Genomic DNA, 22481 nt, shown 5'->3' with positions numbered 1-22481 from the left:
GGCTCAAGTCACGCTGGCCCGGCTGGGTGACCGAGCAGCTTCCTCACCCTCTCTGAGCCTCTTCCTGATCTGCAGGGCAGGCACCTGCTTCCTCAGACATGTTCCTGCTGCGGTGGTCCTGCCCCTACTGGAAGCCCAGTAGCATCTGCGTTTCTTTGGGCAATTTTTTCCCCTGTGAGTAGGATACGGAGAGAGTCCTTGTAAAAATTCAGGCAAACTAGAGGCGGGTGGAGAGTGGGCCTCCTCCCTTCTGCCGTTGCCCCTCATTCCAGCGAATATTCCCAGTAACGGTTCGGTTCCGTTTTCTGGATCAGCTCCCGGCTCAGGCTGGTGCTCTTGTGGCAGGCTTGACGGTGAGGCAGCAGGGAGACGCTCCCCAGTGTGCCATCTCTGAGCCGAGCGCCCATGTCTCGAAGGCTCTTTCTCCCTGTTTCGGTGTGCGGAGTCCCGGCTCTAGGCTGCCGGCTGTCGGCTGGCCCCCCTCAGCCCTGGTGAGGGCTGTGCTCCGTCTGGTTGTGCCCACACTGCGGCTGTGCCCATCTTGGGACCTGGGGAGCCGGGGGTGCAGGCGCTGGGCCTTCAGGATGGAGAGGGCCCTCCGGGGGCTGCTTGCACCTTGCTGTTTACAGCTGGGAACCTGCGGCTGGAGAGGGAGTGGCCCCGCCCAAAGACAGTCCTGGGGTCCAGGCCTTTGACTCTTTAAGCTGAGCTGGGCTGGCAGAGCTCCTGTTGTCCCAAGAGAGGGGCGTTGCTGGCTGTAGTGATGCTCGTCCATCCTTCCTAACCCCACAGAACTCTCAGGAGAGTTGTGTCCCTGCCCCGTATATAGTGGAGGAAAATGAGGCTTGAGGAGGAAGCGGCTTGCCCAAGGCCACATGGCCAGTGGGAGGCAGGGCCGGAAGTGTGCCTGCCTGGCCCAGGGGTGCTGGGGCTCCCCCAGGCGCTTCTCTCTGATGCCTGTGGTGGCCCTGGGGACACTGAGGGGGGCGTGTCGCGCTGGCGCCATGGCAGCCCACCCCAGTGTTGGGGACCCGGAAGGGACGTTGCGTGCACGTGGCCTGCTTGCTCGGTGCTCCATTTCAGAAACGTCCCCTCGTCCAGGAAACGGCGAGGAGCGACACACAGAGCTGTGACTGTCCTTGGTCGCCCTGTGTACACTTGCCTTTGGTTTGTTTGTTCCCAAGCCCCAGGACCGTGGCCAGTGGTCAAATTAAGACTGGAGCCTGAAGATCTCTCAGAAATTGAAAGGCTCTCAGCTGCCCATTTGTCCTCTCTGGCTGGGCCACCCTGGAGTGGGGAGGCTGTGCTGAGGACCGGAGCCCTGCAGCTCCGGAGCTGCCAGAAGCTCTCCAGGGGACAGGGAAAGAGGGGTGTGCCTAAGGCTGGAGAGGCTGCAGGTCCTGGAATCTGACCGCGATCAACCTCTTCAGGGTCTAGAATTTTGTCATATACAAATTATATATATATAATTTTTAGGTGCAAATGGCACAGGTGGTCGGACTGTAACCCTCGGTGGCCTGCTGTAGGAGAGCATGGGCCCCAGGAAACCCAACAAGAGGTCCCTGACTAATGACCTCTACTTGAACCCATCCAGGCATGGGGAGCTCGTTCCTCACCAAGCGGTCGCCCCTCCATCTACTCCGACTGTCAGCTCATTCTTAGCTGCCGCCTTGTGGGGTCCCTCGCTGCTCACACTTCTGTCCTCCACATGCAGTGTGCCTGTTGTCTTGCCCCCACCAACCCACCCTGTCCCACTGGGGCGGCCTGGATGACCGGTGCTTCTGTGAGGGGCGGGCTGCTAACAGCGCCTGGATTCTCACGGAGAAAAAACTCCGAGTCTCACTCCGTGAGTGAGCAAAACCCCAGAGCTGCAGAGAGCAGCTTTGGACTGAAGTTCCTCGGTACCCCCCGAGCTCCTATCATCATGACGTCAGTGTGTGAAAAATTACCCAGTGTGTAGAGTGGGAAACGGGCGAGGAAGGATGAGTGGGGGCTGCAGGAGCTGGGAGGTCTCGCTGAGGACCTTTTCCTTGCAGCCAGGGCATCTGCCTCTCGGCGGCCTCCCAGACCCTCCCTCCAAGCCCTCAAGCCCCACTTCCACCCTCTCTCTGGGCTCCCACGTACGAGGTCCTGGGGTTTGTCCGTGGACGTGCAGAGGGTCTGGTGTCCGTTTGGCTGAGGTCTGGAATGCCAGACCTCACGCCCTGTCCCCCGTGTGTTACAGAAGAAGATGGACAGTCGCGAGTACCCAGACGCACAGGGTTTTGCAGCTGACATCCGGTTAATGTTCTCCAACTGTTACAAATACAACCCCCCAGACCACGAGGTGGTGGCCATGGCCAGGAAGCTCCAGGTAACCTGAGGCGCTCTCGGGGGCGGGCCTTCTGGGCGCAGGTGCGATCAGAGCTCAGGGTGGGCCCCCAGGGAAGATGCAGGCGTCCCAGAGAGCATCCAGTTGGGGAAGGGGACTCCGCGTCCAGGGAAGTGAACAGGCCGGCCTCTGCCTTTCGGGAGCCGCACACTCAGGCTGCGGCAGGGAGCCCTCCGGGGGCCGGCGCGCATTCTAGCTGGGACAGAGGAAGAAGCTGCGTCTGTGCTCTGCAGCTGCACTGGCTGATGGCTCCAGCACGAGCCCGTCGGCGAGGCCTGTGGATGCCATGTCAGATGACAGTTGTTTGTGCAACCTTGTGCTTTCCTGACAATAGAACAGACGGCATGCTGGGGAGAATGTGGGGCCAGAGGGAAGCCCGGGCTGGCCTCCTGTGCAGGCAGCCGCACACATGCACACGTTTCTCATACAGAGATGCGCGCGCACTCATGCGATGTCCTGCCCCAGTCTGGGTGCTGCCTGGGTGTTCCTGCATGGTCAGTACTCAGAATCCATTCTTACTCCTCCTTATGATCACCTGGGTGGGCTGTCGCTTTTATAAATAACAGCTCCAAGATTTTTGATGTAATGTAACCAGAAGATTTTCTTTTTGGATAAAAGAGCAAAAATTGAGGAGCTATATCCTCTTCTAGTAGTTCTTCTTTTTGCTGGACCCAGCATGTTTGTTCTGTAAGGCATTCCTAGTCCCCTGCTCAGAATCCCTTTGAAGACCCTGGGAAGTAGCTTGTGGTGTCGTCCTTGATGATGCAGGACCCAGACGAGGGATGAGGGGGACGCCTTTTTCCATGCTGCTGGGTCCTGCTGACATTCCTACCGTCCTCCTGCCTGCGGGTCCCCCCGAAGGCCTGTCCCAGGCTCTGGCTGCTGCACGCTGCCCTCTGTGTGTCCTGGCTCCCCCGGGGGAACATGGCAGAGTGGTCCTAGTGGTCCCAGTACACCCAGAGGAAGCCACCAAGGCCTGTGGTTTTGTACTGAGACCATGAGACTGTACCCACTGTGTCTTGAAGCCAAAAGACTTCTTGTGAAAGGCCACGCTGCCTTTGCTGCATGACGGTCCTGAGCCTGGTAACTTCCTTACTGGGCGGGCCGGGCAGCGCTGGCAGCAGACCGGGCGAGCGAGCAGAGCCAAGGCCCAGCGGCCCTGACTGTTCCTGCAAAAAGTGGTTCTGAGCAGTCTGGCCACAGAGGCTGAGAATCTTGGTCACCAATGGCTGTTTAGTACTGCACTGTTCTTGTGTATAAATCGAGCTCTGGGTTGGGGCCCAACACTGAAGCAGCCTGAAGTCAGTGCCCCTCGAGGCTGTTTACTGAGAGCAGGCCAATCAGTGGCTCTGTGTGTGAGCATCCCTCTGAGGGTGTCTTCACCCCAGGAGGAGAGTCTGGGGGACTAGAACCCAGAACGGGTGCTTCCAGGAGCTGGACCCCTGATCAGTGGGGTTGCATCTTATATGTGTGAGCCGCTGTGGATTCCGGTGTGTGAGCTTGGCAAAGAGAAGTCTGCCCTTCTGGCCTCATGGCCACTCATCCCCGTCTGAAATGAACCTGGATCCCAGGGGGAGGGGACGTTTGTTGAGAGTGCTCCTGAGGGCCTAGGTCCTGCTGGGAGGAGCTGGCAAGGGTGTTCCAAAGCCACTTTTGGCGGGACAAGACTTCTGGCTTTTGAGTCAACTTTGGGACCTAACTCGGACTGAGAGGTGAAGCTACAGTAAAGTCACAGAGGGGAGATGGGAGACTGAACCGGCTCCCAACCCGGTGTCTGGGGGCCCCTCTGAGGGGTCAGAGCTCCAAGGAAGATGCTCCAGCTGTTTCACAGTGGGTGGCAGCCTCGCAGAGCCTCAGACCCGGAGGCTGAGAGGACAACAGATTTGTGGCAGGTTGCTTGCGTGTTTAATAAAGGGAGCTTGCATGCCGGTTCCTAGGAGGCTGCATCTGTGGCTGCTGGTCCCCTGTCCCCTGCCCCACACTCAATGCCTGGAGCGGGAGAGACTGAGAGCAGGCTGGGGGGTGACCCAGGCCCCTGAGGAGACTGGCCGCAGTCTCCTTGCAGGGCCTGACCTTCCGAGCCGCCGGGCATCCCAGGGATGCTGGGACCACTCCAAGGGGACTGCCCCATGGGCGTCAGGACCTCAGGCGCCCCTCCCCTCCCGCAGGACGTGTTTGAGATGCGGTTTGCCAAGATGCCGGATGAGCCCGTGGAGGCGCCCGCGCTGCCCGCCCCCGCGGCCCCCGTGGTGAGCAAGGGCACCGAGAGCAGCCGCAGCAGCGAGGAGAGCTCCTCGGACTCGGGCAGCTCGGACTCGGAGGAGGAGCGGGCCACCAGGCTGGCGGAGCTGCAGGAGCAGGTGAGCGGCCAGGGTCGGGCCCGCGGACTGCAGGGGCTGACGGGGGGGCTGAGGCAGGACCACGGCCCAGCTCTGGCCTGGTGCTAGGCCCGCCCTGTTGACCCAAGGTCTGCCCTGTTCCTTCCTCTCCACGAGCTGCAGTGACCCTGACTGCAGTGTCGCTGGGTGGAGACCCAGGGAAGGCGTCAGCTCCAAGCCCCCCTTGGTGGTGCTGCAGGCCTGGGGTCACGATAGCCTGCCTTGTGTCTGGATGTTCCTGGAGCCCTGATGGGCCCTGAGGGCCTCACCCTCTCTAGAAAAGTCAGGGAGGCTCGTGCAGTCTGTTGCAGTGGGGCGGGCGCAGGCTCCACGGTTCCCACCTCAGCCTCTGACCACCTGTAAGCCTGCTGGGCCCGGCTTCTCTACTTCTCTCTCTTCTCTACTTCTCTCTCTTCATTTGCAAAATGGGACTAATGCTCCCTCCACTTAGAGTTGTTTTACGATGAATTAAGAAAAACATCAATTGTTTTCCCTAGTGTCTGGCAGCCAGCAGGTACCCATTTCTGGGGCCTCCGAGCAGGGAGAACAAGCAGAGCAGACCGGCCCCGCAGGCTCCAAAGTGGGGCTGGGTGTTTGACCCTGAGCTGAGGCTCGCTATAGGGGACGCTGCAGGGTGGATGCTTTTGAGAAGCGGCTGCCAGGCTGTGAGCGCAGTGCTCGCTCGACCCCTCTGCCTACTGGAGGCTGGAGACGCGATTCCTCACCGGACGGTGTGCTCATGGTGGCCCCTGCGCCCGGGGTTGGGGGGGTGGGTTGTAGAAACGAGCGGTGTGTGAGCACTCACCACGCCACCAGGTGCGTTTTGGATAAACTCAATAAACCGTAGTTGCTGGCACTGGATCCTTTTGATCCTGTGGACCTGCCGCGTCTGATCCACACTGCTTCCCCAGAGCAGCTGTTGCCAGTTTCCTTCGTGCAGGCGCTTAAACTTCCTCATCTAGAGAGTCTTTCTCGTCTGAAAAGTAAAAACTAATCAGGAGAGCAGTAGCTCCCGTTTACCGAGTCCTTACTGTGCCTTGCCCGGGCCGCGCATCGCCCCAGGCCCATCTCGTCGTCTCTGCCACCTGTGAGCTGCGCACCTTCCCCTCCCTCTGCGCGAGGAAACCGAGGCCCAGCAGACCCAGCAACCTTCCTGCAGCACAGGGGTGGGGAGGGGCGGGGCCCAGGGGCCCCAGGCGCACCTCCCGCCCAGTCGAGGCAGCGCCAAGGGCGCCCCGTGGCCCTCCCCACCGTTTCCCCCTTGGGCCAGCCCCAGGCAGGCCACTCATGTCTGCTCTTTTCCAGCTGAAGGCTGTGCACGAGCAGCTGGCCGCCCTGTCTCAGGCCCCGGTGAACAAACCAAAGAGGAAGAAGGAGAAGAAGGAGAAGGAGAAGAAGAGGAAGGACAAGGACAAGGACAAGGACAAGGACAGGCACAAGGCCAAGTCCGAGGACGAGAAGAAGGCCAAGGCGGCCCCGCCCAGCAAGCAGGCCCAGCAGAAGAAGGCTCCCGCCAAGAAGGCCAACAGCACGACCACAGCCAGCAGGTGGGCTCCGGCGCCGGCCTGGCCCTCCATGAGCCCGGTGCTGCTCGCCGTGGGTGCTCGTGTGGCCGAAGGGGTGCTGCGCGTGGGACTCTGCACTGGGGCTGCGAGTCCTGGTGACTCAGAGACGGCTTTCACATGGAAAACAGGGTGGGGGTGGTGGTCCTTGTCTCATCCGCCTCATGGGGCGACCGCGGGGACCAGACGAGATCTCTGCTGGGAAGATATGGGCTCCAGAGGGTGCTGCTCAGCTGTCCGTGGGGCTGGCCCTGTATCACAGCCATTGGAGTGGTCACACTGCCTGGCAGAGACCTCTGCTTCTCGAAGCTTTGGGGACATTTTCCAGATCTGGGCCCAGGAGTTTTATTTTGGGGGCGTTGGGCCTTGGTGGCGTGGGCTCCTGGCACCCCATTCCTGGCTCGCCTGGTAGGTAGAGGGTTGGTGGTGGACTCGTGTCTTGGCACAGATCCAGCGCCCTGGTCCATCCACCTTCTGACTTAGCTCCTGCTGTGGCCGGCACTGCCCTCAGGAATGCCTGCCGTAGACAAGCAGGGACGATGGGAAGATGAGGACGGTGGGGAGGGCGCTTAGGGCCAGGGTGCCTCTCCTGGCAAGGTAGGGGGAAGGCTTCCCAGGAGCAAGCTGGAGAGCAGAGGGTGGGGACAGGTTCCAGGAATCAGGCACAGCAGCTACAAAGCCATGGAGGCCAGTGGACACGTTCCTTGTGGGGATTAGGACAAGACTAGCACCCCTTTGGAGGCGGTTGGGGTTATGCAGGCAGAAGAGGTCGGCAAGGCGTGGAGGTGGCAGTGGGTGGCTGTGAGAGCCGTTTGGGAGGCAGAAGGGACCAGTCTGTGCCTGGAAGGAGGAGGAGGGAGGGGCACGCGGAGCTGGGGGCTCGGGCTTTGGCAGCTGGGCAGACAGTGGTGCCATCAACATAGGGCAGTGGGCATGGACAGGGGTGCCCATCCCCCCTTTCTTCCTGCTTTTGGAGGAGGAGGCAGAAGTCAGTTTTTCTTGTACTATCTCTGTCTGGTTTGGGTATCAGTATAATGCTGGCCTCAAAAATGAGTTGGGAGGGGCTGGCCCAGTGGCACAAGGGTTAAGTTGGCGTGCTCCAGCTTTGGTGGCCTGGGGTTCACTGGTTTGGATCCCAGGCGTAGACCTATGCACTGCTTGGCAAGCCATGCTGTGTGGTAGGTGTCCCACATGTAAAATAGAGGAAGATGGGCACGGATGTTAGCTCAGGGCCAGTTTTCCTGAGCAAAAAGAGGAGGATTGGTGGCAGATGTTAGCTCTGGGCTGATCTTCCTCAAAGAAAAAAGAAAAAAAATGAGTTGGGAAGTGTTCCCTCCTCTTCTCTTTTCTGGGGTAGATTTATAGAATTTATATTAATTCTTAAATGTTTGATAGAATTCACCAGTGATACCATCTGGGTGTGGAGTTTTCATCGTTGGGAAGCTTTTAACCATGAATTCAGTTCTTTTGATACACGTGGGACTAATCAGGTTGTCAGTTGAGTTTTGGTGGTTTGTGCCTTTCAAGATGTTGCTGCATTTCATCTAAATCATGGTGGGCACGAGTTGTTGGTGGTTTTCCCCTCTCCTTTGATGTCTGTAGGGCCTGTAGTGATGTGTCCTTTCTTTCCTTCCTGATTTTGGTAATTTGTGTCTTTTTCTTGGTGAATCTGGAGAGAGACTGATCAGCATTCAACGAACCAGCATTTGATTTCACTGCTTTTCCTCTGTTTTCACTTTCTTTCATTTCTGATCTTATTTTTACTGTTTCCTTTTGCCTGCTTTGGACTTAATTTGCTGTCCTTTTTCTAGCTTCCTGAAGTAGAAGTTCAGATTATTGATTTGAGACCTTCTTTTCTAATCTAAGCTTTCTGCTTTAGCTGCACCCTACTAATCTGATATGTGGTGATTTCATTGAGTTCAAAATCTTTTCTAATTCCCCTTCAGACTTATTCTCTGACCATGGGTTATTTAGAAGTATGTTGTTTAATTTCTAAATATTTGGAGATTTTTTTCAGATATTTTTCAGTTATTGATTTCTAGTTTAATCCCAGTAGGGTCAGAGAACGTACTTTATATGATTTCAGTACTTTTAAATTTGTTAACATTTATTTTATGACCCAGAATATGGTCTATGTTGATGAGTGTTCCATGTGTGCTTGAAAAGAATGTGTGTTCTCCTGTGGTTGAGGGGAGTGTTGTGTATGTCAGTTGGGGAAAAAATCTTAAAAGCAGACAAAAAACATGTAATTTGGGTTAATTTGGTTGATGGTGTTGTTGGGGTCTTTTCTTTGCTTGCCAGTTTGTTTTGTTAATTACTGAGAGAGAATCACTGAATTCTCGAACTTTGTGGGTTTTTCTGTTTCCCTTTGTTCTATCAGATTTCGCTTCGTATCTTTTAGAGCTTGGTTTTTAGATGCGCGCACATTTAGGGTTGTGATGTTTTCTTGGTCAGTTGACCCTTTTATCATTTGCAGCAGCCCTCCTTTTCCTGATAATAGTCCTTTTGCTGGAGTCTACTTTGTCTGAAATTAGTGTAGCTACTGCCGTTTTCTTTGATTGGTGTTTGCATGGTGTGTTTCCCCCATCTTTTAACCTACCTCTGTCATTATATTTAAAGTAGAGTTCGTGTAGACAACATGTAAGTTGGGTCTTGTTTCTTATCCAACTTGACCATCTCTTTCTTTTACCTGGTGTGTTTAAACTGTTTCTATTCAATGTAATTCTGCTACAGTTAGATTTCGGTCTCTCATCTTCTTGTTTTCTGTTTGTTTTTTCTTCCTCTGTCCCCTTTCCTGCCTTCTTTTGGATTATTTGAATGGGGAGATCAGTTTTTGACCGGTTGAGTTTGAGATGCCTCTAGGGCGTTGAGGGGAGCTGACCCTGAAGGTTGTTTCCTGGCCGAGGCCTGGAAACCTGCTGGTGGGAGCAGCCTCTGCTCTGACCTCTGGAGCAGGGTCTTCCCTGTCTCTGGAGATACATGTGCCGTCCTCAGGCAGTTGACCTGGCTTCTTTACATGAGACATCACTTTGGGCCTGCCTGTAAGAGAGCCTGGTGGTCCTGGAGAGGAAGGGGGCCAGACAGAACAAGGGGTCAAGGGGTGGGGGCTCCATGGCATGGGGGCCGGCCCTCCACAGGAGGCAGGAGCTCAAGCTCAGCGGGTGTGGCATAGGGGCTCCACAGGAGTGGGGGCAGGGCTCCATGCCACGATGCTCTTTGCCTTCTGCCTCAGACAGCCGAAGAAGGGTGGCAAGCAGGCCTCGGCCTCCTACGACTCGGAGGAGGAGGAGGAGGGCCTGCCCATGAGCTACGACGAGAAGCGCCAGCTCAGCCTGGACATCAACCGGCTGCCCGGGGAGAAGCTGGGCCGGGTGGTACACATCATCCAGTCCCGGGAGCCCTCGCTCAGGGACTCCAACCCCGACGAGATAGAGATTGACTTTGAGACTCTGAAACCCACCACTTTGCGGGAACTAGAGAGATACGTCAAGTCTTGTTTACAGAAAAAGCAGAGGAAGCCGTTCTGTAAGTTGTCGGGGCCCCGCCCACCCTGTCCTCTTCGCTCCTTCAGTAACAGGTGGAAAGCCGGGCAGCCCCCAGGGGTGGGAGTGGGTCGCTGCCTGCTGCCTTGCTCCCTGCCCATCTTCCCGCCTTGAGCTCTGAGGATACCTGTCTGCTCAGCGGGCGCAGCCCCCCTCCAGCCAGAGTGCTCCTTCCCCCTCTCTCGGGCAGGGGGTAGTGCTGTGCACCTTGGCCTCTGCTGGGCCAGGCAGGCACCCTGGGTTGGCCTGAGCCTCATTCATTCAGGTGCCAATTAAGGCCCTCGCCACTCGCCTTGCTGAGGCTGCAGGAGGGCCTGGGCCACAGGTGACCTCTGGTGGTCCCCTGCCAGCTGTCTTTTTCCTGGGGAAGAGGGTCGAGAGTCCTCCCAGGACAGACCCCGGCACTGGGCCAGGCCCTCCCTGGAAGTCAGTGACTTCTCCAGATGGGAACAAGGCACTGCCTGGTCAGCAGGTCCTGGGGAGTGAGAGCAAGGGCAGGCCCGAGGTGGCCCTGTGGTGGCAGGAGAGCAGGGCCGCAGCCCCGGCCCTGAGGACTATGAGGCACGCCTGTGCCTGTGTGTGGCCTCTCGGGTGCTTGGTCCTCACTCACTCTGTGGGGCAGCGCCTTCTCCTGGATGGAGTGCTGCACGACCCCCTGCAGTCGCATCACGTTTGACCCTTGGTAAGTTGCCCGTGGACTCAGAGGTGGCAGCACAGATGTGCCAGGCAGCGGAGGCCGTGTGCGGGGCCGGCTCTGGGCTCACTGCTGAGGCCAAGAGTGAGGCTCAGCTCTGGTGAAGCAGGACCGGGAGTCAGAGGGTCAGGGTTCAGTCACGGCTCTGCCCTTCACCAGGGAGTGCGGGGGTCCCCAAGCCACACATGTCCCGTCCGTGCACCCGTCTGCTAGGGAGAAGGGTGTGTGTCACCTCAGGTTAGAGAAGGCTTTGCGTCTGGTGAGGGCTCAGCACGTGCCGGCGGGGCCTCCGTGTCGTCCTGCTCGCTTTTACCCCTCGGGGAGCTCGGTGTCCGCCCTGCGGTCGGGGCCAGGGCCGGGCACGTCCAGGGGGCTGGGGCCGTGCTGCCCGGAGCTGTCCCTGTGTGGGCCGCCGGCTGAGCCCCGCCTTCCTCTGCAGCGACAGGTGGGAAGAAGCAGGCGGCCAAGTCGAAGGAGGAGCTAGCTCAGGAGAAGAAGAAGGAGTTGGAGAAGCGGCTGCAGGACGTCAGCGGGCAGCTGAGCAACAACAAGAAGCCGGCCAAGAAAGGTATTTGCTCCGGGTCCACGATGGGCAGGCGGCAGGCCGGGCTCCCCACTCCCTGTGCACGGTTCCTTCCCTGAGGCTCTTCACCTCCTGAGACCCCGATTTCCTTCTGTACCTGTGAACGGGGCTAGAACCCTGGCCCTGAAGAGGCTGAGCAGACGGAAGGCGTGTGGGAGGGCACCCTCTGCCAGAAGCCGCTGGAGAGGCTCTTGGGAATGGCTCACCTGGAGTCCTGCCCCACAGCCTCTGTGGGTCCTGGCCCCTGCAGCGAGCTTTCTGGCTGCCCCGGGCGGTCACACGAGTTCCCAGCCTGTTACCGACACCACAGGAGGGAGGCTCTGACTCCCAGCCCCCAGGCCCCTTTGTGGAGTGCAGGGTCTTATTTTAGGTGACAGGTGGTTTGAGTCCTTGCCTCCTTTCTCTGGACCCTGTAAGAAAGGGCAAATACCTTTTTCCTGGCCTCAGGGATGGGGGACACAGGTGGTAGTCAGCGTTGGGATCCCGTGTCAGTGATCACGTAGCGGCCGGGTGCCACAGCCTTGCCAGCTCCTGCTTGCCCAGTGCCGAAACGGGGCTCGTGACCCTGCCCACTCCCACCGAAGGCTCGGAGGGTCCCCTGACATCACCCCTGGGAGGGGCAGAGCAGGTGGCTCCATGGTCACTGCTCAGCACCACCTGAGTGCTGGATGTCTTTCTATGGTCAGCCCCCCCACGCACACAGCCCGTCAGCCCCTCTGAGTCAGCCCCTCTGAGTAGGGCACACTCGTGTCTTCCCGTCTCTGGGATACTCACCTAGTCTTGGTGATCTCTGAGCTTTTACTCACACTTGTGACACCGAGTGTCTGGGGTTTCTCACACCAGCTCTCCGATCTCTGATACCAGCTGGGTGTCCAACAATTCTGTTCAGTTCTGACACTCTCTCCTCAGAGTTAGCGCGGACCCTGCAGGTGAAGGGCCCAGCCCCACAAGACCACCCCGACCTGGGACGCGAGGTGCAAGTCCCGGCCTCCCGAACCTCTGACCCACGGGCTATAAGCCGGGGGTTCCCACGACCCCCTCCTCAGGTTCGATAGTTTCCTAGAACAGCTCACAGAACTCAGGAAAGCACTTTACTTGCTATTATGGTTTATCGTAAAGGATAGAAATCAGGAACTGGGGCCGGCCCGGTGGCGCAGCAGTTAAGTGCGCACGTTCCGCTTCTTGGCGGCCTGGGGTTCGCCGGTTCAGATCCCGAGTGTAGACATGACACCGCTTGGCACGCCATGCTGTGGTAGGCATCCCACATATAAAGTAGAGGAAGATGGGCACAATGTTAGCTCAGGGCCAGGCTTCCTCAGCAAAAAGAGGAGGACTGGCAGTAGTTAGCTCAGGGCTAATCTTCCTCAAAAAACAAAAAAAAAACAACAAAAAAAAGAAATCAGGAACTGCCAAATGGAAGAGACACATGGGGCCAGGGGTGGGGGCGCAGAGCGTCGCACTTCCAGCCCTGCACGTGCTCATCCGCCAGAAGCTCTCCAATCAGGTTATTAGAGTGCCCCATCTCCAGTACCCTCCCTTCCTCGGAGTTGGGAGTGGAGGGGCTGAAGTTCCCCCTCCAGTCACTCCGTCTTCCTGGGGGCTCTGCGGCCTCCACCCCGAGTCGCTCATTTGCATAAACTCAGGTGTGATCCATAGGGGCTCCTTATAGATGACAGAAGACATCCTCATCACTCCGGGATTTAGGGGTTCTGTGCCAGGAACCGGGGCAAAGACCCAGTAGATTTCTTATAATGCCACAACCTCGTTAATGCAGTAATTCATTTGAACAAACATTTGTTAATATTTATTAAACAACGGAGCCAAGAAACGAGTGCGTTGCGGCCTGTGATGTGGTGGTGTGAAGCCAGTGGCTGTTCTGGAAAAGCCTGTGTTGATGAGGGCGTTGCCAGGCGAAGGGGGGCGAGTGGAGTGGGCGCCCTCACCTGCTGTGTCTCCCGCAGAGAAATCAGGCTCGGCGCCCTCGGGAGGGCCGTCCCGGCTCAGCAGCAGCAGCTCCTCCGAGTCCGGGAGCAGCAGCTCCAGCGGGTCCAGCTCCGACAGCAGCGACTCAGAATGAACTCCGGCCTCACACAGGACAGAACAAAGCCAGTGGCTGTCGCACGCGGAGACTCTGCAGTGTTCCCTCGATGGTTAATATACTACTTTTGTCCCATGGTGTGCAGGTTTTCTTTTTAACTCAGTGTTACGGTATCTTCCAGTTTTTGCTTTCATAGGTCAAAGGTCTTTTCGTGTGTCCATTAGACTTTATGAGACGGTGGGGATCTGCATAAAGTCTGCTCTTCGTAACTGAATCCAGTGTTTGGGGATGACAACTTCAAATGCTAATAACCTGATAACCATAGAAAAACACGTCAGACGTGATCGGAAGGCTCTTGCAGTCTCTCTTTTCTTACGCCCAGCCTGGTCTGTAGCTGCAGGGAGAATTTTCTCAAAGGGAGTTTCTCTGAAATGGTACTGCATCAGAGAGCTGTCGGCTCGGCAGACAGGTGTTGTCTTTGTCATTCGGGCCGAGCTCTGACTCTAGTGTCGAGGGGTCACCTCTTTCTGCGGGGGCTGAAGACATATGTGCCTGCTGTGGGGACCAGGGCTGGGCTAAGCGAGGGGTCCTCGTGGCCCCCGTGAGAGCTTGTGCGGGTGGGCGACAGGCGGGGGTGGAGTGCAGCGGGGTGCTGAGTTCCTCTGATGTGTGCGATGTCAGGAGCTCCTGGGAGGGAACACAGTGGCTGCGTGTGCAGCGCGCAGGTTTCCATACACTGAAACTTTTACCTCAACTTAAAAAAAAAAAGAAAAGATAAAAAAAAAAGGAGACTTTTTTGTAAGGTTCAGCAATTTTCTACGAAAGTCCAGCCCAATGTGTGCCCCTAACTTGTTAGCGCTGCCGCTCACTCCGGAACCACTTCCCAGTTTCATGTATATATGAATACTTTATTTATTAACATCATTGGTCATTTTTTTAAAAAAAGAAAAGAAAAACAAAACTGCGAAAGAGATGCATTAACAAAACTAGCAGATGCAGGCCCCTGAGGCGGTTTGCAGGGAGCCCGCCCGCCGGCCCTGCCTCCAGGTGCTAGCCTCGCTCCTGCCGGTGCTCAGTCCTGTCCGCGTGCGCTCGCCCTGCGCTGGGCTTCGTGCAGGTTTGCGTTTTTTGTTCTTGTGTGTGTATGAAATTTGGAGATTTACAGGTATAGACAACTTCCAGCTGCAGCACATTCTAATTTTTTTATTTTCTTGGTTTAATTCTTTTGTATTCACTTCTGGTCTCTTTAGGACTGTTTTAAAAGAAATCAATTTAGGGAACCCCGGTTATATAATATAAACTTTGTAATCTGAGAGAAAAGAATGTATAGTAAATCTAAGTCTTGATTTTTAACTTTCTATTGTAAAAAAAAAATAATAATAATATACAGAGTTTAACAGAAGGGTATGTTCTGGGTCTGTTTCCTGAGGCCGCCTTCTGGCCCTTGGGCACAGGGCTGCCCCACGCTGCCTGCCTAAGCCCTGAGCACGGTGACTTCGGCCAAGAACACAAGGGTCAGCCTTCCAGGCCCCCAGACGGGGCGCCCGTCCCCGCCCAGCCTCCAGGCGAGGGGCTGAAGCCCCCGTGGCCCGATATGGTCTTCCAGCCGGCTGGCAGTGGCCGGGCAGGGCTCTCCCTGGCCCATCTTTCTCCAGGGGTGGCAGGGCCTCTGGCCCCCGAGGGTTCCCTCTCTGAAGACTCCATGGGGCTCCCAGCTCGAGCATCTGCCAGTTAGCACAGAAATGGCTGAAGCGCAGGGACTTCTCCCAGACACCCCTGGGAGGACTTCATGGAGGTGGGGGCTGGAGGTGGAGCCAGGGGTGGCCTGGCCTTTTGTCTGGTGGTGAGTTCTTTCTGCCAGCACTTCTGGATGGAGAGATGGACTAGTCATCAGTATCCTGATAGGTGGCAGTTTTTAAAAAAGTCATAAAATCAATTCAGATTCCACCAACCCTATGGCTGTGGAGCCCCTTGATGGATATAGAACTCTGCTGAGGCAAAGGATGGTGGATTACCATTTCTCTTACTGCTGGTGATTCTGACACTTGGTGAGTTTTGAGCCAGTTTGTTAAATTTTTAATTAAGTTTTGTTTGTAATAAAAATATAAATGGATTTTAAACTTGCCATTTTTTAAAGTTACCCTTGTTTTTCAAAGGTGTTTTCTAAACAGATCTTTAATGGAGTATTTAAAGTACGACTTTAAGGAATTAATACACGACAAAATCGACAGGTCTTAAAGCAGGATCTCGTTGGCAGTACGGAGCAAGTGCACATCTGGGGCGTAAGCAGACCTCGAGCAGACGGTGCCTGGAGGCGGGGCTCCGGGGGGCTCCTCTCCAGCTGCAGAGAGTCAGGGGCACCTGTGTGAGCCGACAGGCGGGGGGACGTCTGGCCCTAGAGTTTAGCCCAGCGGGAGCTTTCCAGAGCATTCCATTACCCGCTGGTCCTGTGTGAGCTGTGGCTTCTTGAACCGCCTCTGCTCTGTTCATCTGGAGAGAACCCGCCACTGCGAGGGCTCACGGAGGGCCTGAGTGCGTGCCGGCAGTCGGAGCCGTTGGTGCTGCAGTCTTTAAGGCTTTCTGTCAAGGCTTCGAAACCCATTTCAGAGTTCGGGGCCCCTCGGGCCCTTGCCGTCAGCCTGTGGGCGTTTGCATTTCCTTTTCTCCGCGTTGGGAAGACGAGCAGAGCTGTTCCAGGGCCACGAACTGGAGGGCGGGCGGCTCTGTGTGCTTCTCGAGAGGGGAAGGAAACCGCGTGCGAAGCAGGTTGGCCTCGCGTACAAAGTGGCTTTGACGACACTCTCTGTGACCCGAGGGGGCCGCGGCGGGTGTGGACTCAGTTCCAGAGACCCTTGCTCGCGCTGGGCAGCGTCATCTTGCTTCCAAACTGTAAGCTGTGTTTTCTTTCTGTTTGTTTGGGTTTGTTCTTTTGCAAGTCTCACCTTCTGCGGCCGCGTGGGAGCGAACACCGCCCGCGGTCGAGAACTTGTTGCGTCCCACGTAGCCTGTGCTTAATACTGGCCTAACGCGTCCGGGAAGGTTTTCTTTTTTATATTTAAAATGTTACTTTTCTGTATGATGTGCATGCAAGTTTACCGTAACTTTTCTTAAACTTTTTAGTGCCGTTTCTAGTATATTCCTGTAAATGTCAGTTACTGAAAATGAGTCCAATGTAAGTAGTTTTAGCTTGTTTATTGCAATGCTGGCCTCAACACAACAGAATAAAAATGGTAGAAAGTACTCTTCGATGTTTCTGGTAATCATGGACCCTTCTCCTGGGGCATTTGTTTTTGTTTTCATAATAAAAGCAAAAAAGAAAAACCAAAAGCGGTGCCTTTTCCCGTGCTTTCTGGGTGGCCCCGCCTCTGGCCTGCGCGTGGGGAGACGCTCTGGAAGCAGCCCGGCTGGAGGCCCTCCCTGCTTGTCCCCCGCCGCTGCCTAACGGGCTGAGCTCCTCGTTCTTCCCGTCCTCAGACTCTTGGCAGGAATATGCAAAGCATCCAGAAGAGGTTCTCAAAAGCTGTGTACGGAGCTGTGGGCCTCATCCTGGGCGGGGTGGGGGGGGGCACCAGGATTTGGGGAGTATCGTTTTTTGCCCCCCTACGAAAGTTAAAATCCCCTTTCTTTTCATTCAGTCAGTTCTCGGGACCCAGCTGCCCTCTTCGTAGAAAGGCAGGTTCTGTCACCTTCTGGTCCCACCTGGTCGTTCCTCCTCTCTGGGCACATCCCTTCCCCCCGCCCCGTGCCTCAGTCTGCGTGGAGGTGGTTTCGAGACAAGAGGCATCACATTCTTGTCCAGCTGGCCCAGTGGTAATTTCTGCAAAGTCACGTCAAACTGGAGTTTACACTGCTAGGCTTTCCACCACTCGGTACCGGACCCGGCCCAGAGCAGAGGCATCAGTGAAGAATGAATGAGGTCTCAAGGCAAACGAGACTTCTGACACTGTTCTCAGAATAGTCACGGCCGCTCCAGCCAGGCCTCACAGAGACATCCTGGGAAAAGGCTCTCGTTGGCCCGAGTCCAGGCCTCATGCCATCGCACCCCCAGCCTGTCAGCGGGCCCCCTCCCCACATTCCCTCTGCACGTGCCACCCTCGTCCAGACTCTCCCCTCTCTCATCCAGACCCGCCTCCCCCAGGACATCCCTAGCCAGCCGCCCAGGCTCCCCTCGGGCAGATGGTGGCTTCCTTCACTCCAGGCAGCTTAGTGCCAGCTGTCCCGCAGGCAGGCGGCCCAGTGCAGACTCCCCCGTGGCCAGTGCTTGTCCTCACAGGTGCTGCCTCAGCCCTTGGGGCTGACCCAACCACAGCGTGGTCTCAGGTTGGTTGAGGTATGGTGAGCGGCAGAGAGACGTACCAGACAAGTCTCTTAAGTTTGCTTTCTCCCAAGCAGGACTTCCACTGAAGAGCTGCAAGGATGCTAACCAAACCTCTCTACCGGGCAATGCAGGTGTGGGGGCTCCTGGCACAGGCGAGCCCTTACTGCAGAGTGTAGTGCTCTGTAGATGGGCTGGCTCCCCGCCAACGCCGGGAGGCGATTCAGGAACTCTGACTTCAAGCCCCCCGACCTGAGGCAGCAGGCAAGCCGAGGATCCACGGCAAGGACCAGGCCTCTGGCTGGACATCTGGGGAACGCCGTCTGACCCAGCAGTTCCACTTCTAGGATGTCGTTTGCTAATGAACTTGCACAGCTGCAACCAGAACCATGCAGAGGGAAGCCGAGGACATGCTGTGTGTGTAGCAACAGTAGGAAGCATCTCTGCCCGCTGCGGGCTCCTGGGAGCGCCGCTAGTCAGACGCCCAAGCCTGATGGAGACGCCGCTCTGTGCAGCTGAGCAAGAAAACCGCAGAGCCAGGTGCACGGTGCCAGGCACCTTGAGAATTACGCGGGATTGCATGCGCATGTGCGCGCAGCCCCGAGCGGGGGTCCCGGGGTGGCAGGGACTTCTGCTTTGCTTTATGCATTTCTGTATTGGGATTTTTAGCAGTCGTTAGATATTACTGTTATAAAAAGAACTGCAAGCCCAATTAAGATATTATGAACAAACATGAAAATAAGAGGAAGGAAGGAGGGAGAGTCCTAAAGGATGTTTATTTAGAAAAGAAAAATCAGCTTTGACAAAATATACTTCCACATTTGCATAGCCACGCAGACTTTAATGACAGCAGACGGCAGAGCTTTTTAAAATGACTCATAGACGCTGTGTACACAGGTGGCCAAGGCTGCCTGTGGCCAGTAATGACCGACACACATCAAAGCCTGCAGACGGCGGGGTGGGCAGGTCGTGGAGCCCAGAGGCTGCAGGACTCCAATGTCAGTTGAGAACCTGCCGTCTTCAGCCACCTGGTAAATCTGAAATTGCTGTAAGCAACTGATGTGGGACTTAAAAGTAATTTTTGGTTCCCTGAATGTTTCTTGGATGCACTTGCCCGCAAGCCTCAAGTACCTGGAAGCTAGCACATAAGCTCCCACAGTGCGCTCATTCCACACAATGGTGGCTTTGGGAACTAGACTCGAAGTATAAGTGCAGCAAAGTTCCCGTGGAAATGCTGCTGCCTCTGCCGCCGCCCGTTTCAGTTGCATCCACCCCCCCCCCCACCGCCTGCAGTGAACTTCCGACCACACACGATGCCGATTCCTCACTTTTTTCTAGATCTGACCCATTCCTTACCAGGCAGGAGTGGATGCCAAAAACAACCTAGAGAAATCTGAAAAGGTTGTTTGTAACCAGGGTGTCCCTCTCGCTTGATTTATTTGGAAGCTTGACAGATAAGCAGCATCCAGCAGTGCCCCGGGCCGGGCCGGGCCTGCGGCGCTCAGAAGCTGAGGCGGGACCCTCACACGGATGCTGCGAGGCAGGACGCGGGGGGCCCTTTCTGGGATCTCGGGTTCTTAGGCCACAGCTTGGTCTTCACGGTCACTATTCAGACTATCCCACTGAGGCCCAGATAGCAACAAAACAGCGGAATGAGACACAGGCCTGTTTTCCTCAGAGCCCTGGTTTTCATCTTGGAATTACATAATTGTGCAAAACTTGGACTGGCCCGTGTCCCGGGAGACCTCAAGCTTGTTTCTGTCCCGGACTAAGATGGCCTCGTTTCCATACTGTGAGTACCACATGCTTCGGCTCCTGCTCAGGTATGTCCCGGGTGGCACGGATTCCAGCTTCTGCTGCTGCTGCTGCCAGATGAGCAGGGAGGTGTCCCTGTACCGGAGCCGGGCATGGCCTTCAGACAGGGCTTTCTCTGCCAGCGGGACGCGGCCACTCATCCCTGGCCGCAACCTGCGCTCTTCTGGGCTCCTGCCCTCGCAGCCTCTCTGAGCCGGTCCTGCCGTGTGGACTGCTGCCCACTGCTCTGCACTAAATTCACTGCTGGACAAGTTTCTCCACCGCTGGGTGTGAGGAGTCCCTGTGTAACTTGAAGGCAGAAATGAGGAATTCAGGCCATTTGCAGGCAACAGCCTTAGGAGAGTTGTATTGCAAGGAGACTTGAGAGGAGTATCCTGAAAAGACACCTAAGAACCACATGGAGACAGCAGGTCAGAGTGGCGCCCTGGCTGCAGTGTTCCCAGGTAACAGCTGTGTGCACTTTACTAGGTGTGGAGTTTGCAGAGATGGGGCGCCCACCTCAGCGGGGCCTTGTCAGGTGTCTGCCTCGATGCTGACACCACAGCTTGGACTGCTTAGCTTCAAAAGATGTGTCCAGTGTCCTGAGTAAAAGGACATTGTACAAGGAGACAGCAGCTCCTAGCTGCCCCAAGCTGTGTGCGTGGGTCAGCTTTCAGCACAGCATGGGGGCTCTTCTGACACACGTCGGGTTTGGAACCAGCACTGTTCAGTTCTCTTTTTGTGGCTTGTCTTCAACTCTTCCCCAAGCTGGTGCTACAAAGAAATGAACGTGCTGTCAGGTGTTGGGGAGAAAAAGGCCGCAGTGGCAAAGGCGGGTTTAGGGCACAGAATCTTAACTCTGGGTCAGAGAGTGAAACCAAGCTACCTGTACGTTTCACTGTTCCAGTCTCTCTCAGTGATCCAGATGGTGAGCCTAATCCTGCTTCTTCTGTTAGCTAAGGGGCTGATCCTGGGGAACCACCTGTTGGAGCGTTAGTGTCTGTATCAGTGAAATAAATCCTAAGAACCCAAAGAGGCACAGGTTGCAGAGGAATGCTCCCAGACAAGCCCCTGCCCTGGGAGGGTGGCTGCCCATGCCGGCGATGGCCTGGTACTCACCCAACTACCAGCGCCTTCTTTCTGCTCCAAGCATCCAGGAGGCCCCTGGACCAGGAAGAAAAATGACGTCAGATGAAAAACGGAACAGGGAACCATCCACACACCCCAAATGCTTTCCCGGCCATGCAAATTCATTTTTCCTTCTGTATGGCCGGCTGCCACTGAGTCCCTCACCGCCCGGCCTGCGCCCTGGATCCCCCCATGACACGGCCCAATTGTCTCCCCAGCATCCTGGGTTCCCTCGCCCCCGCGCCCGACACCCGTGCCCCCCATCGCCCGCCTGCGCCCTCCATCCCCCCGTGTCGCGTCCCCATGGCCTCCTGAGCATCCTGGGGCCCCCTCCTGCGTCCCCTCATCGCCTGGCCCGCGCCCTGGCTCCTCCGGTGTCACGTCCCCATTTCCTCCCCAGCATCCTGGGTCGCCCTCCTGCCCGATCCACGTCCCTCCATCGCCCGCCGGTACCCTCCATCCCCCCGTGTCACGTCCCCATTTCCTCCCCAGCATCCTGGGTCCCCCTCCTGCCCGACCCGCGCCCCCCATTGCTGGTCGGCTCCCTGGGTGCCCCCATCGGCCGCGCCCCCCATCGCCGGCGCGCCCCCGTCACCCGCGCGCGGGGCCTCCGGGACGCGGGGGCGCGGGCGCGGGGCGGGGCGCGCAGGCCGGGGCGGCGCCAGTTGGCCGCGGGGCCGCGTCTCCATGGCAGCGCCGCAGGCCTGCCGAGCCGAGTGCCGAGGCCGGGCAGGCCGGCGCGAGGAGCCGGAGCCATCGATCGCGGCGCGGGGACCGGGAGCGGGGGGAGCGGCGCGGCCTGCGTCCTTGTTCTCGCTCCGCTGTCGTTGCCCCCGGCGTTTTATTGGCAGGAATTCTGGATTGCTGCTCGTGTACTTTCGCCGCTGCTGTTGCGATTGCTATTAGCATTCTTACTCCTGATAATCGATACAATTGCTTTTAATAATTTAATGTTGTCGCGGGCATCCTCTCTCAAAAATAGGTCTGGAATTCACCCACGTCGCCCAACCGGGATGGGTCTCCATCCTGCCATGAAAATGAGGTCTGTGTCCTTGCGCACCCACCTGCAGTCATGCTCCAATCACACTGTCGTGTGGTGGGCGTCCTTTCCCTCCCCGGTTTCCTTTTTACGGTTTCCCCCGGTGCCAGTTAAGAAAATCGACGTGCCGCCCTCCGTGGAACAGTGACCCCACCTGTAGAATGCGCGTGCTGTGCGAGGACGCGGAGCACTGACCAGATCTGACTACATGCCGGCCGTGCATCTGTCTCAGCACATTTCAAAGCACTTAGATCACACGTAAACAGGGCCACAGGAGAAATAGTCTATACAGCAATAAAAAGTTGTCTGGAAGGAAACCCGTATATTTGATCGTTAAGAAATATATTTCTAGGGGCCGGCCTGTGGAGTAGCTGTTAAGTTCCGGTAAAGGCAGCCCAGTTCGCGGGTTCGGATCCACAGCGGACCTACGCCACTGTCAGCCATGCTGTGACCCGACCCACATATAAAGTGGAGGAAGATCGGCACAGATGTTGGCTCAGGGTTGATCTTCCTCAGCAAAAAAAAAAAAAAAGAGAGAGAGAGAAAAGAGAAATATATTTCTAAATTTCTGATATGTCAAAGAGGAACTCACAATACAAATTTAAAAATATTTTAATTGAATGATGATAAAAATAGAGCATATCAAAACTTGTGGGATGCAGTTCAAGTCATGCCCAAGGGGGGAATTTGTACCTTAAAAGCGTATACTAGAAAATGTACACACATATGGTGCGTATGTGGAGTATGTGGAAACTGTCTGTGCTATCTTTGCTATTTTTCCATGTATCTAAAACTGTCTTAAATTAAAATTTAAAAGCTTATTTAAAAATAAGTGAAAAGAGAGTCACAGAGGTGAGAAGAAATTTGCAGTACATATCATTGATAGGGGACAGTGGGAAGGGTCCAGTGGGAAGACAGAAATCACACCAATGATTTGATCAGAAAGAAATTAATAGAAGGAATTGTTTACTAGGTACAAAGTTGTTAACTAGGTAACTTTTAGGATAAAATAAGGCCTCTTAAGTATCTCAGTACTT

The 22481-nt window shown here is 56.1% G+C and overlaps 2 protein-coding genes across 12 annotated transcripts in view; one reads left to right on the top strand and one right to left on the bottom strand.

The window, feature by feature from the left end:
• Positions 1–16495, top strand: part of BRD3 (bromodomain containing 3) — a 71375-nt gene extending 54880 nt beyond the window's left edge. For 6 of the 7 annotated variants that reach the window (XM_046676395.1, XM_046676405.1, XM_046676388.1 and 3 more), the window contains 6 exons: positions 2225–2353; positions 4540–4731; positions 6055–6296; positions 9544–9836; positions 10987–11115; positions 13092–16495. In XM_046676395.1, the coding sequence (XP_046532351.1) occupies positions 2225–2353; positions 4540–4731; positions 6055–6296; positions 9544–9836; positions 10987–11115; positions 13092–13207 (1101 nt within the window). In that variant the 3' untranslated portion in view covers positions 13208–16495. The remainder of the gene's footprint in view (positions 1–2224; positions 2354–4539; positions 4732–6054; positions 6297–9543; positions 9837–10986; positions 11116–13091) is intronic. The other variant, XR_006890675.1, reaches the window with a different exon arrangement.
• A 2954-nt stretch (positions 16496–19449) lies between these two features.
• On the bottom strand, positions 19450–21625 carry LOC124246049 (translation initiation factor IF-2-like). Of its 5 annotated transcripts, none has more exons than XM_046673974.1 (5): positions 21599–21625; positions 21001–21322; positions 20397–20441; positions 20164–20259; positions 19450–20051 (listed from the first exon to the last, which is right to left on the bottom strand). In XM_046673974.1, the coding sequence occupies exons 2-5, from the start codon at positions 21312–21314 to the stop codon at positions 20030–20032; spliced, it is 477 nt and encodes a 158-aa protein (XP_046529930.1). In that variant the 5' UTR covers positions 21315–21322; positions 21599–21625; the 3' UTR covers positions 19450–20029. The 5 variants fall into 5 exon arrangements, 3 of the variants coding, with proteins under 3 accessions (XP_046529930.1, XP_046529920.1, XP_046529937.1); XM_046673964.1 differs by lacking the exon at positions 21599–21625 and adding an exon at positions 21470–21565; XR_006890388.1 differs by lacking the exon at positions 21599–21625 and having other exon boundaries at positions 20924–21006.
• Between the last annotated feature and the right edge of the window lie 856 nt (positions 21626–22481).

This window comes from Equus quagga, chromosome 1 (genome assembly GCF_021613505.1).
Source record: "Equus quagga isolate Etosha38 chromosome 1, UCLA_HA_Equagga_1.0, whole genome shotgun sequence".
Taxonomy (NCBI): Eukaryota; Metazoa; Chordata; class Mammalia; order Perissodactyla; family Equidae; genus Equus; species Equus quagga.
This window is presented reverse-complemented; position numbering and strand designations above follow the sequence as displayed.

Bases quoted from the DNA above. Each gene is read 5' to 3' on its own strand.
- LOC124246049 (XM_046673964.1), bottom strand. The intron at 20,260-20,396 runs GTGAGTACCAGG...ACGCTCCAACAG, and splicing joins AAGAAGGCGCTGGTAGTTGG to GTGGTTCCCCAGGATCAGCC. The intron at 20,052-20,163 runs GTAGCTTGGTTT...ATTTCTTTGTAG, and splicing joins TGGAACAGTGAAACGTACAG to CACCAGCTTGGGGAAGAGTT.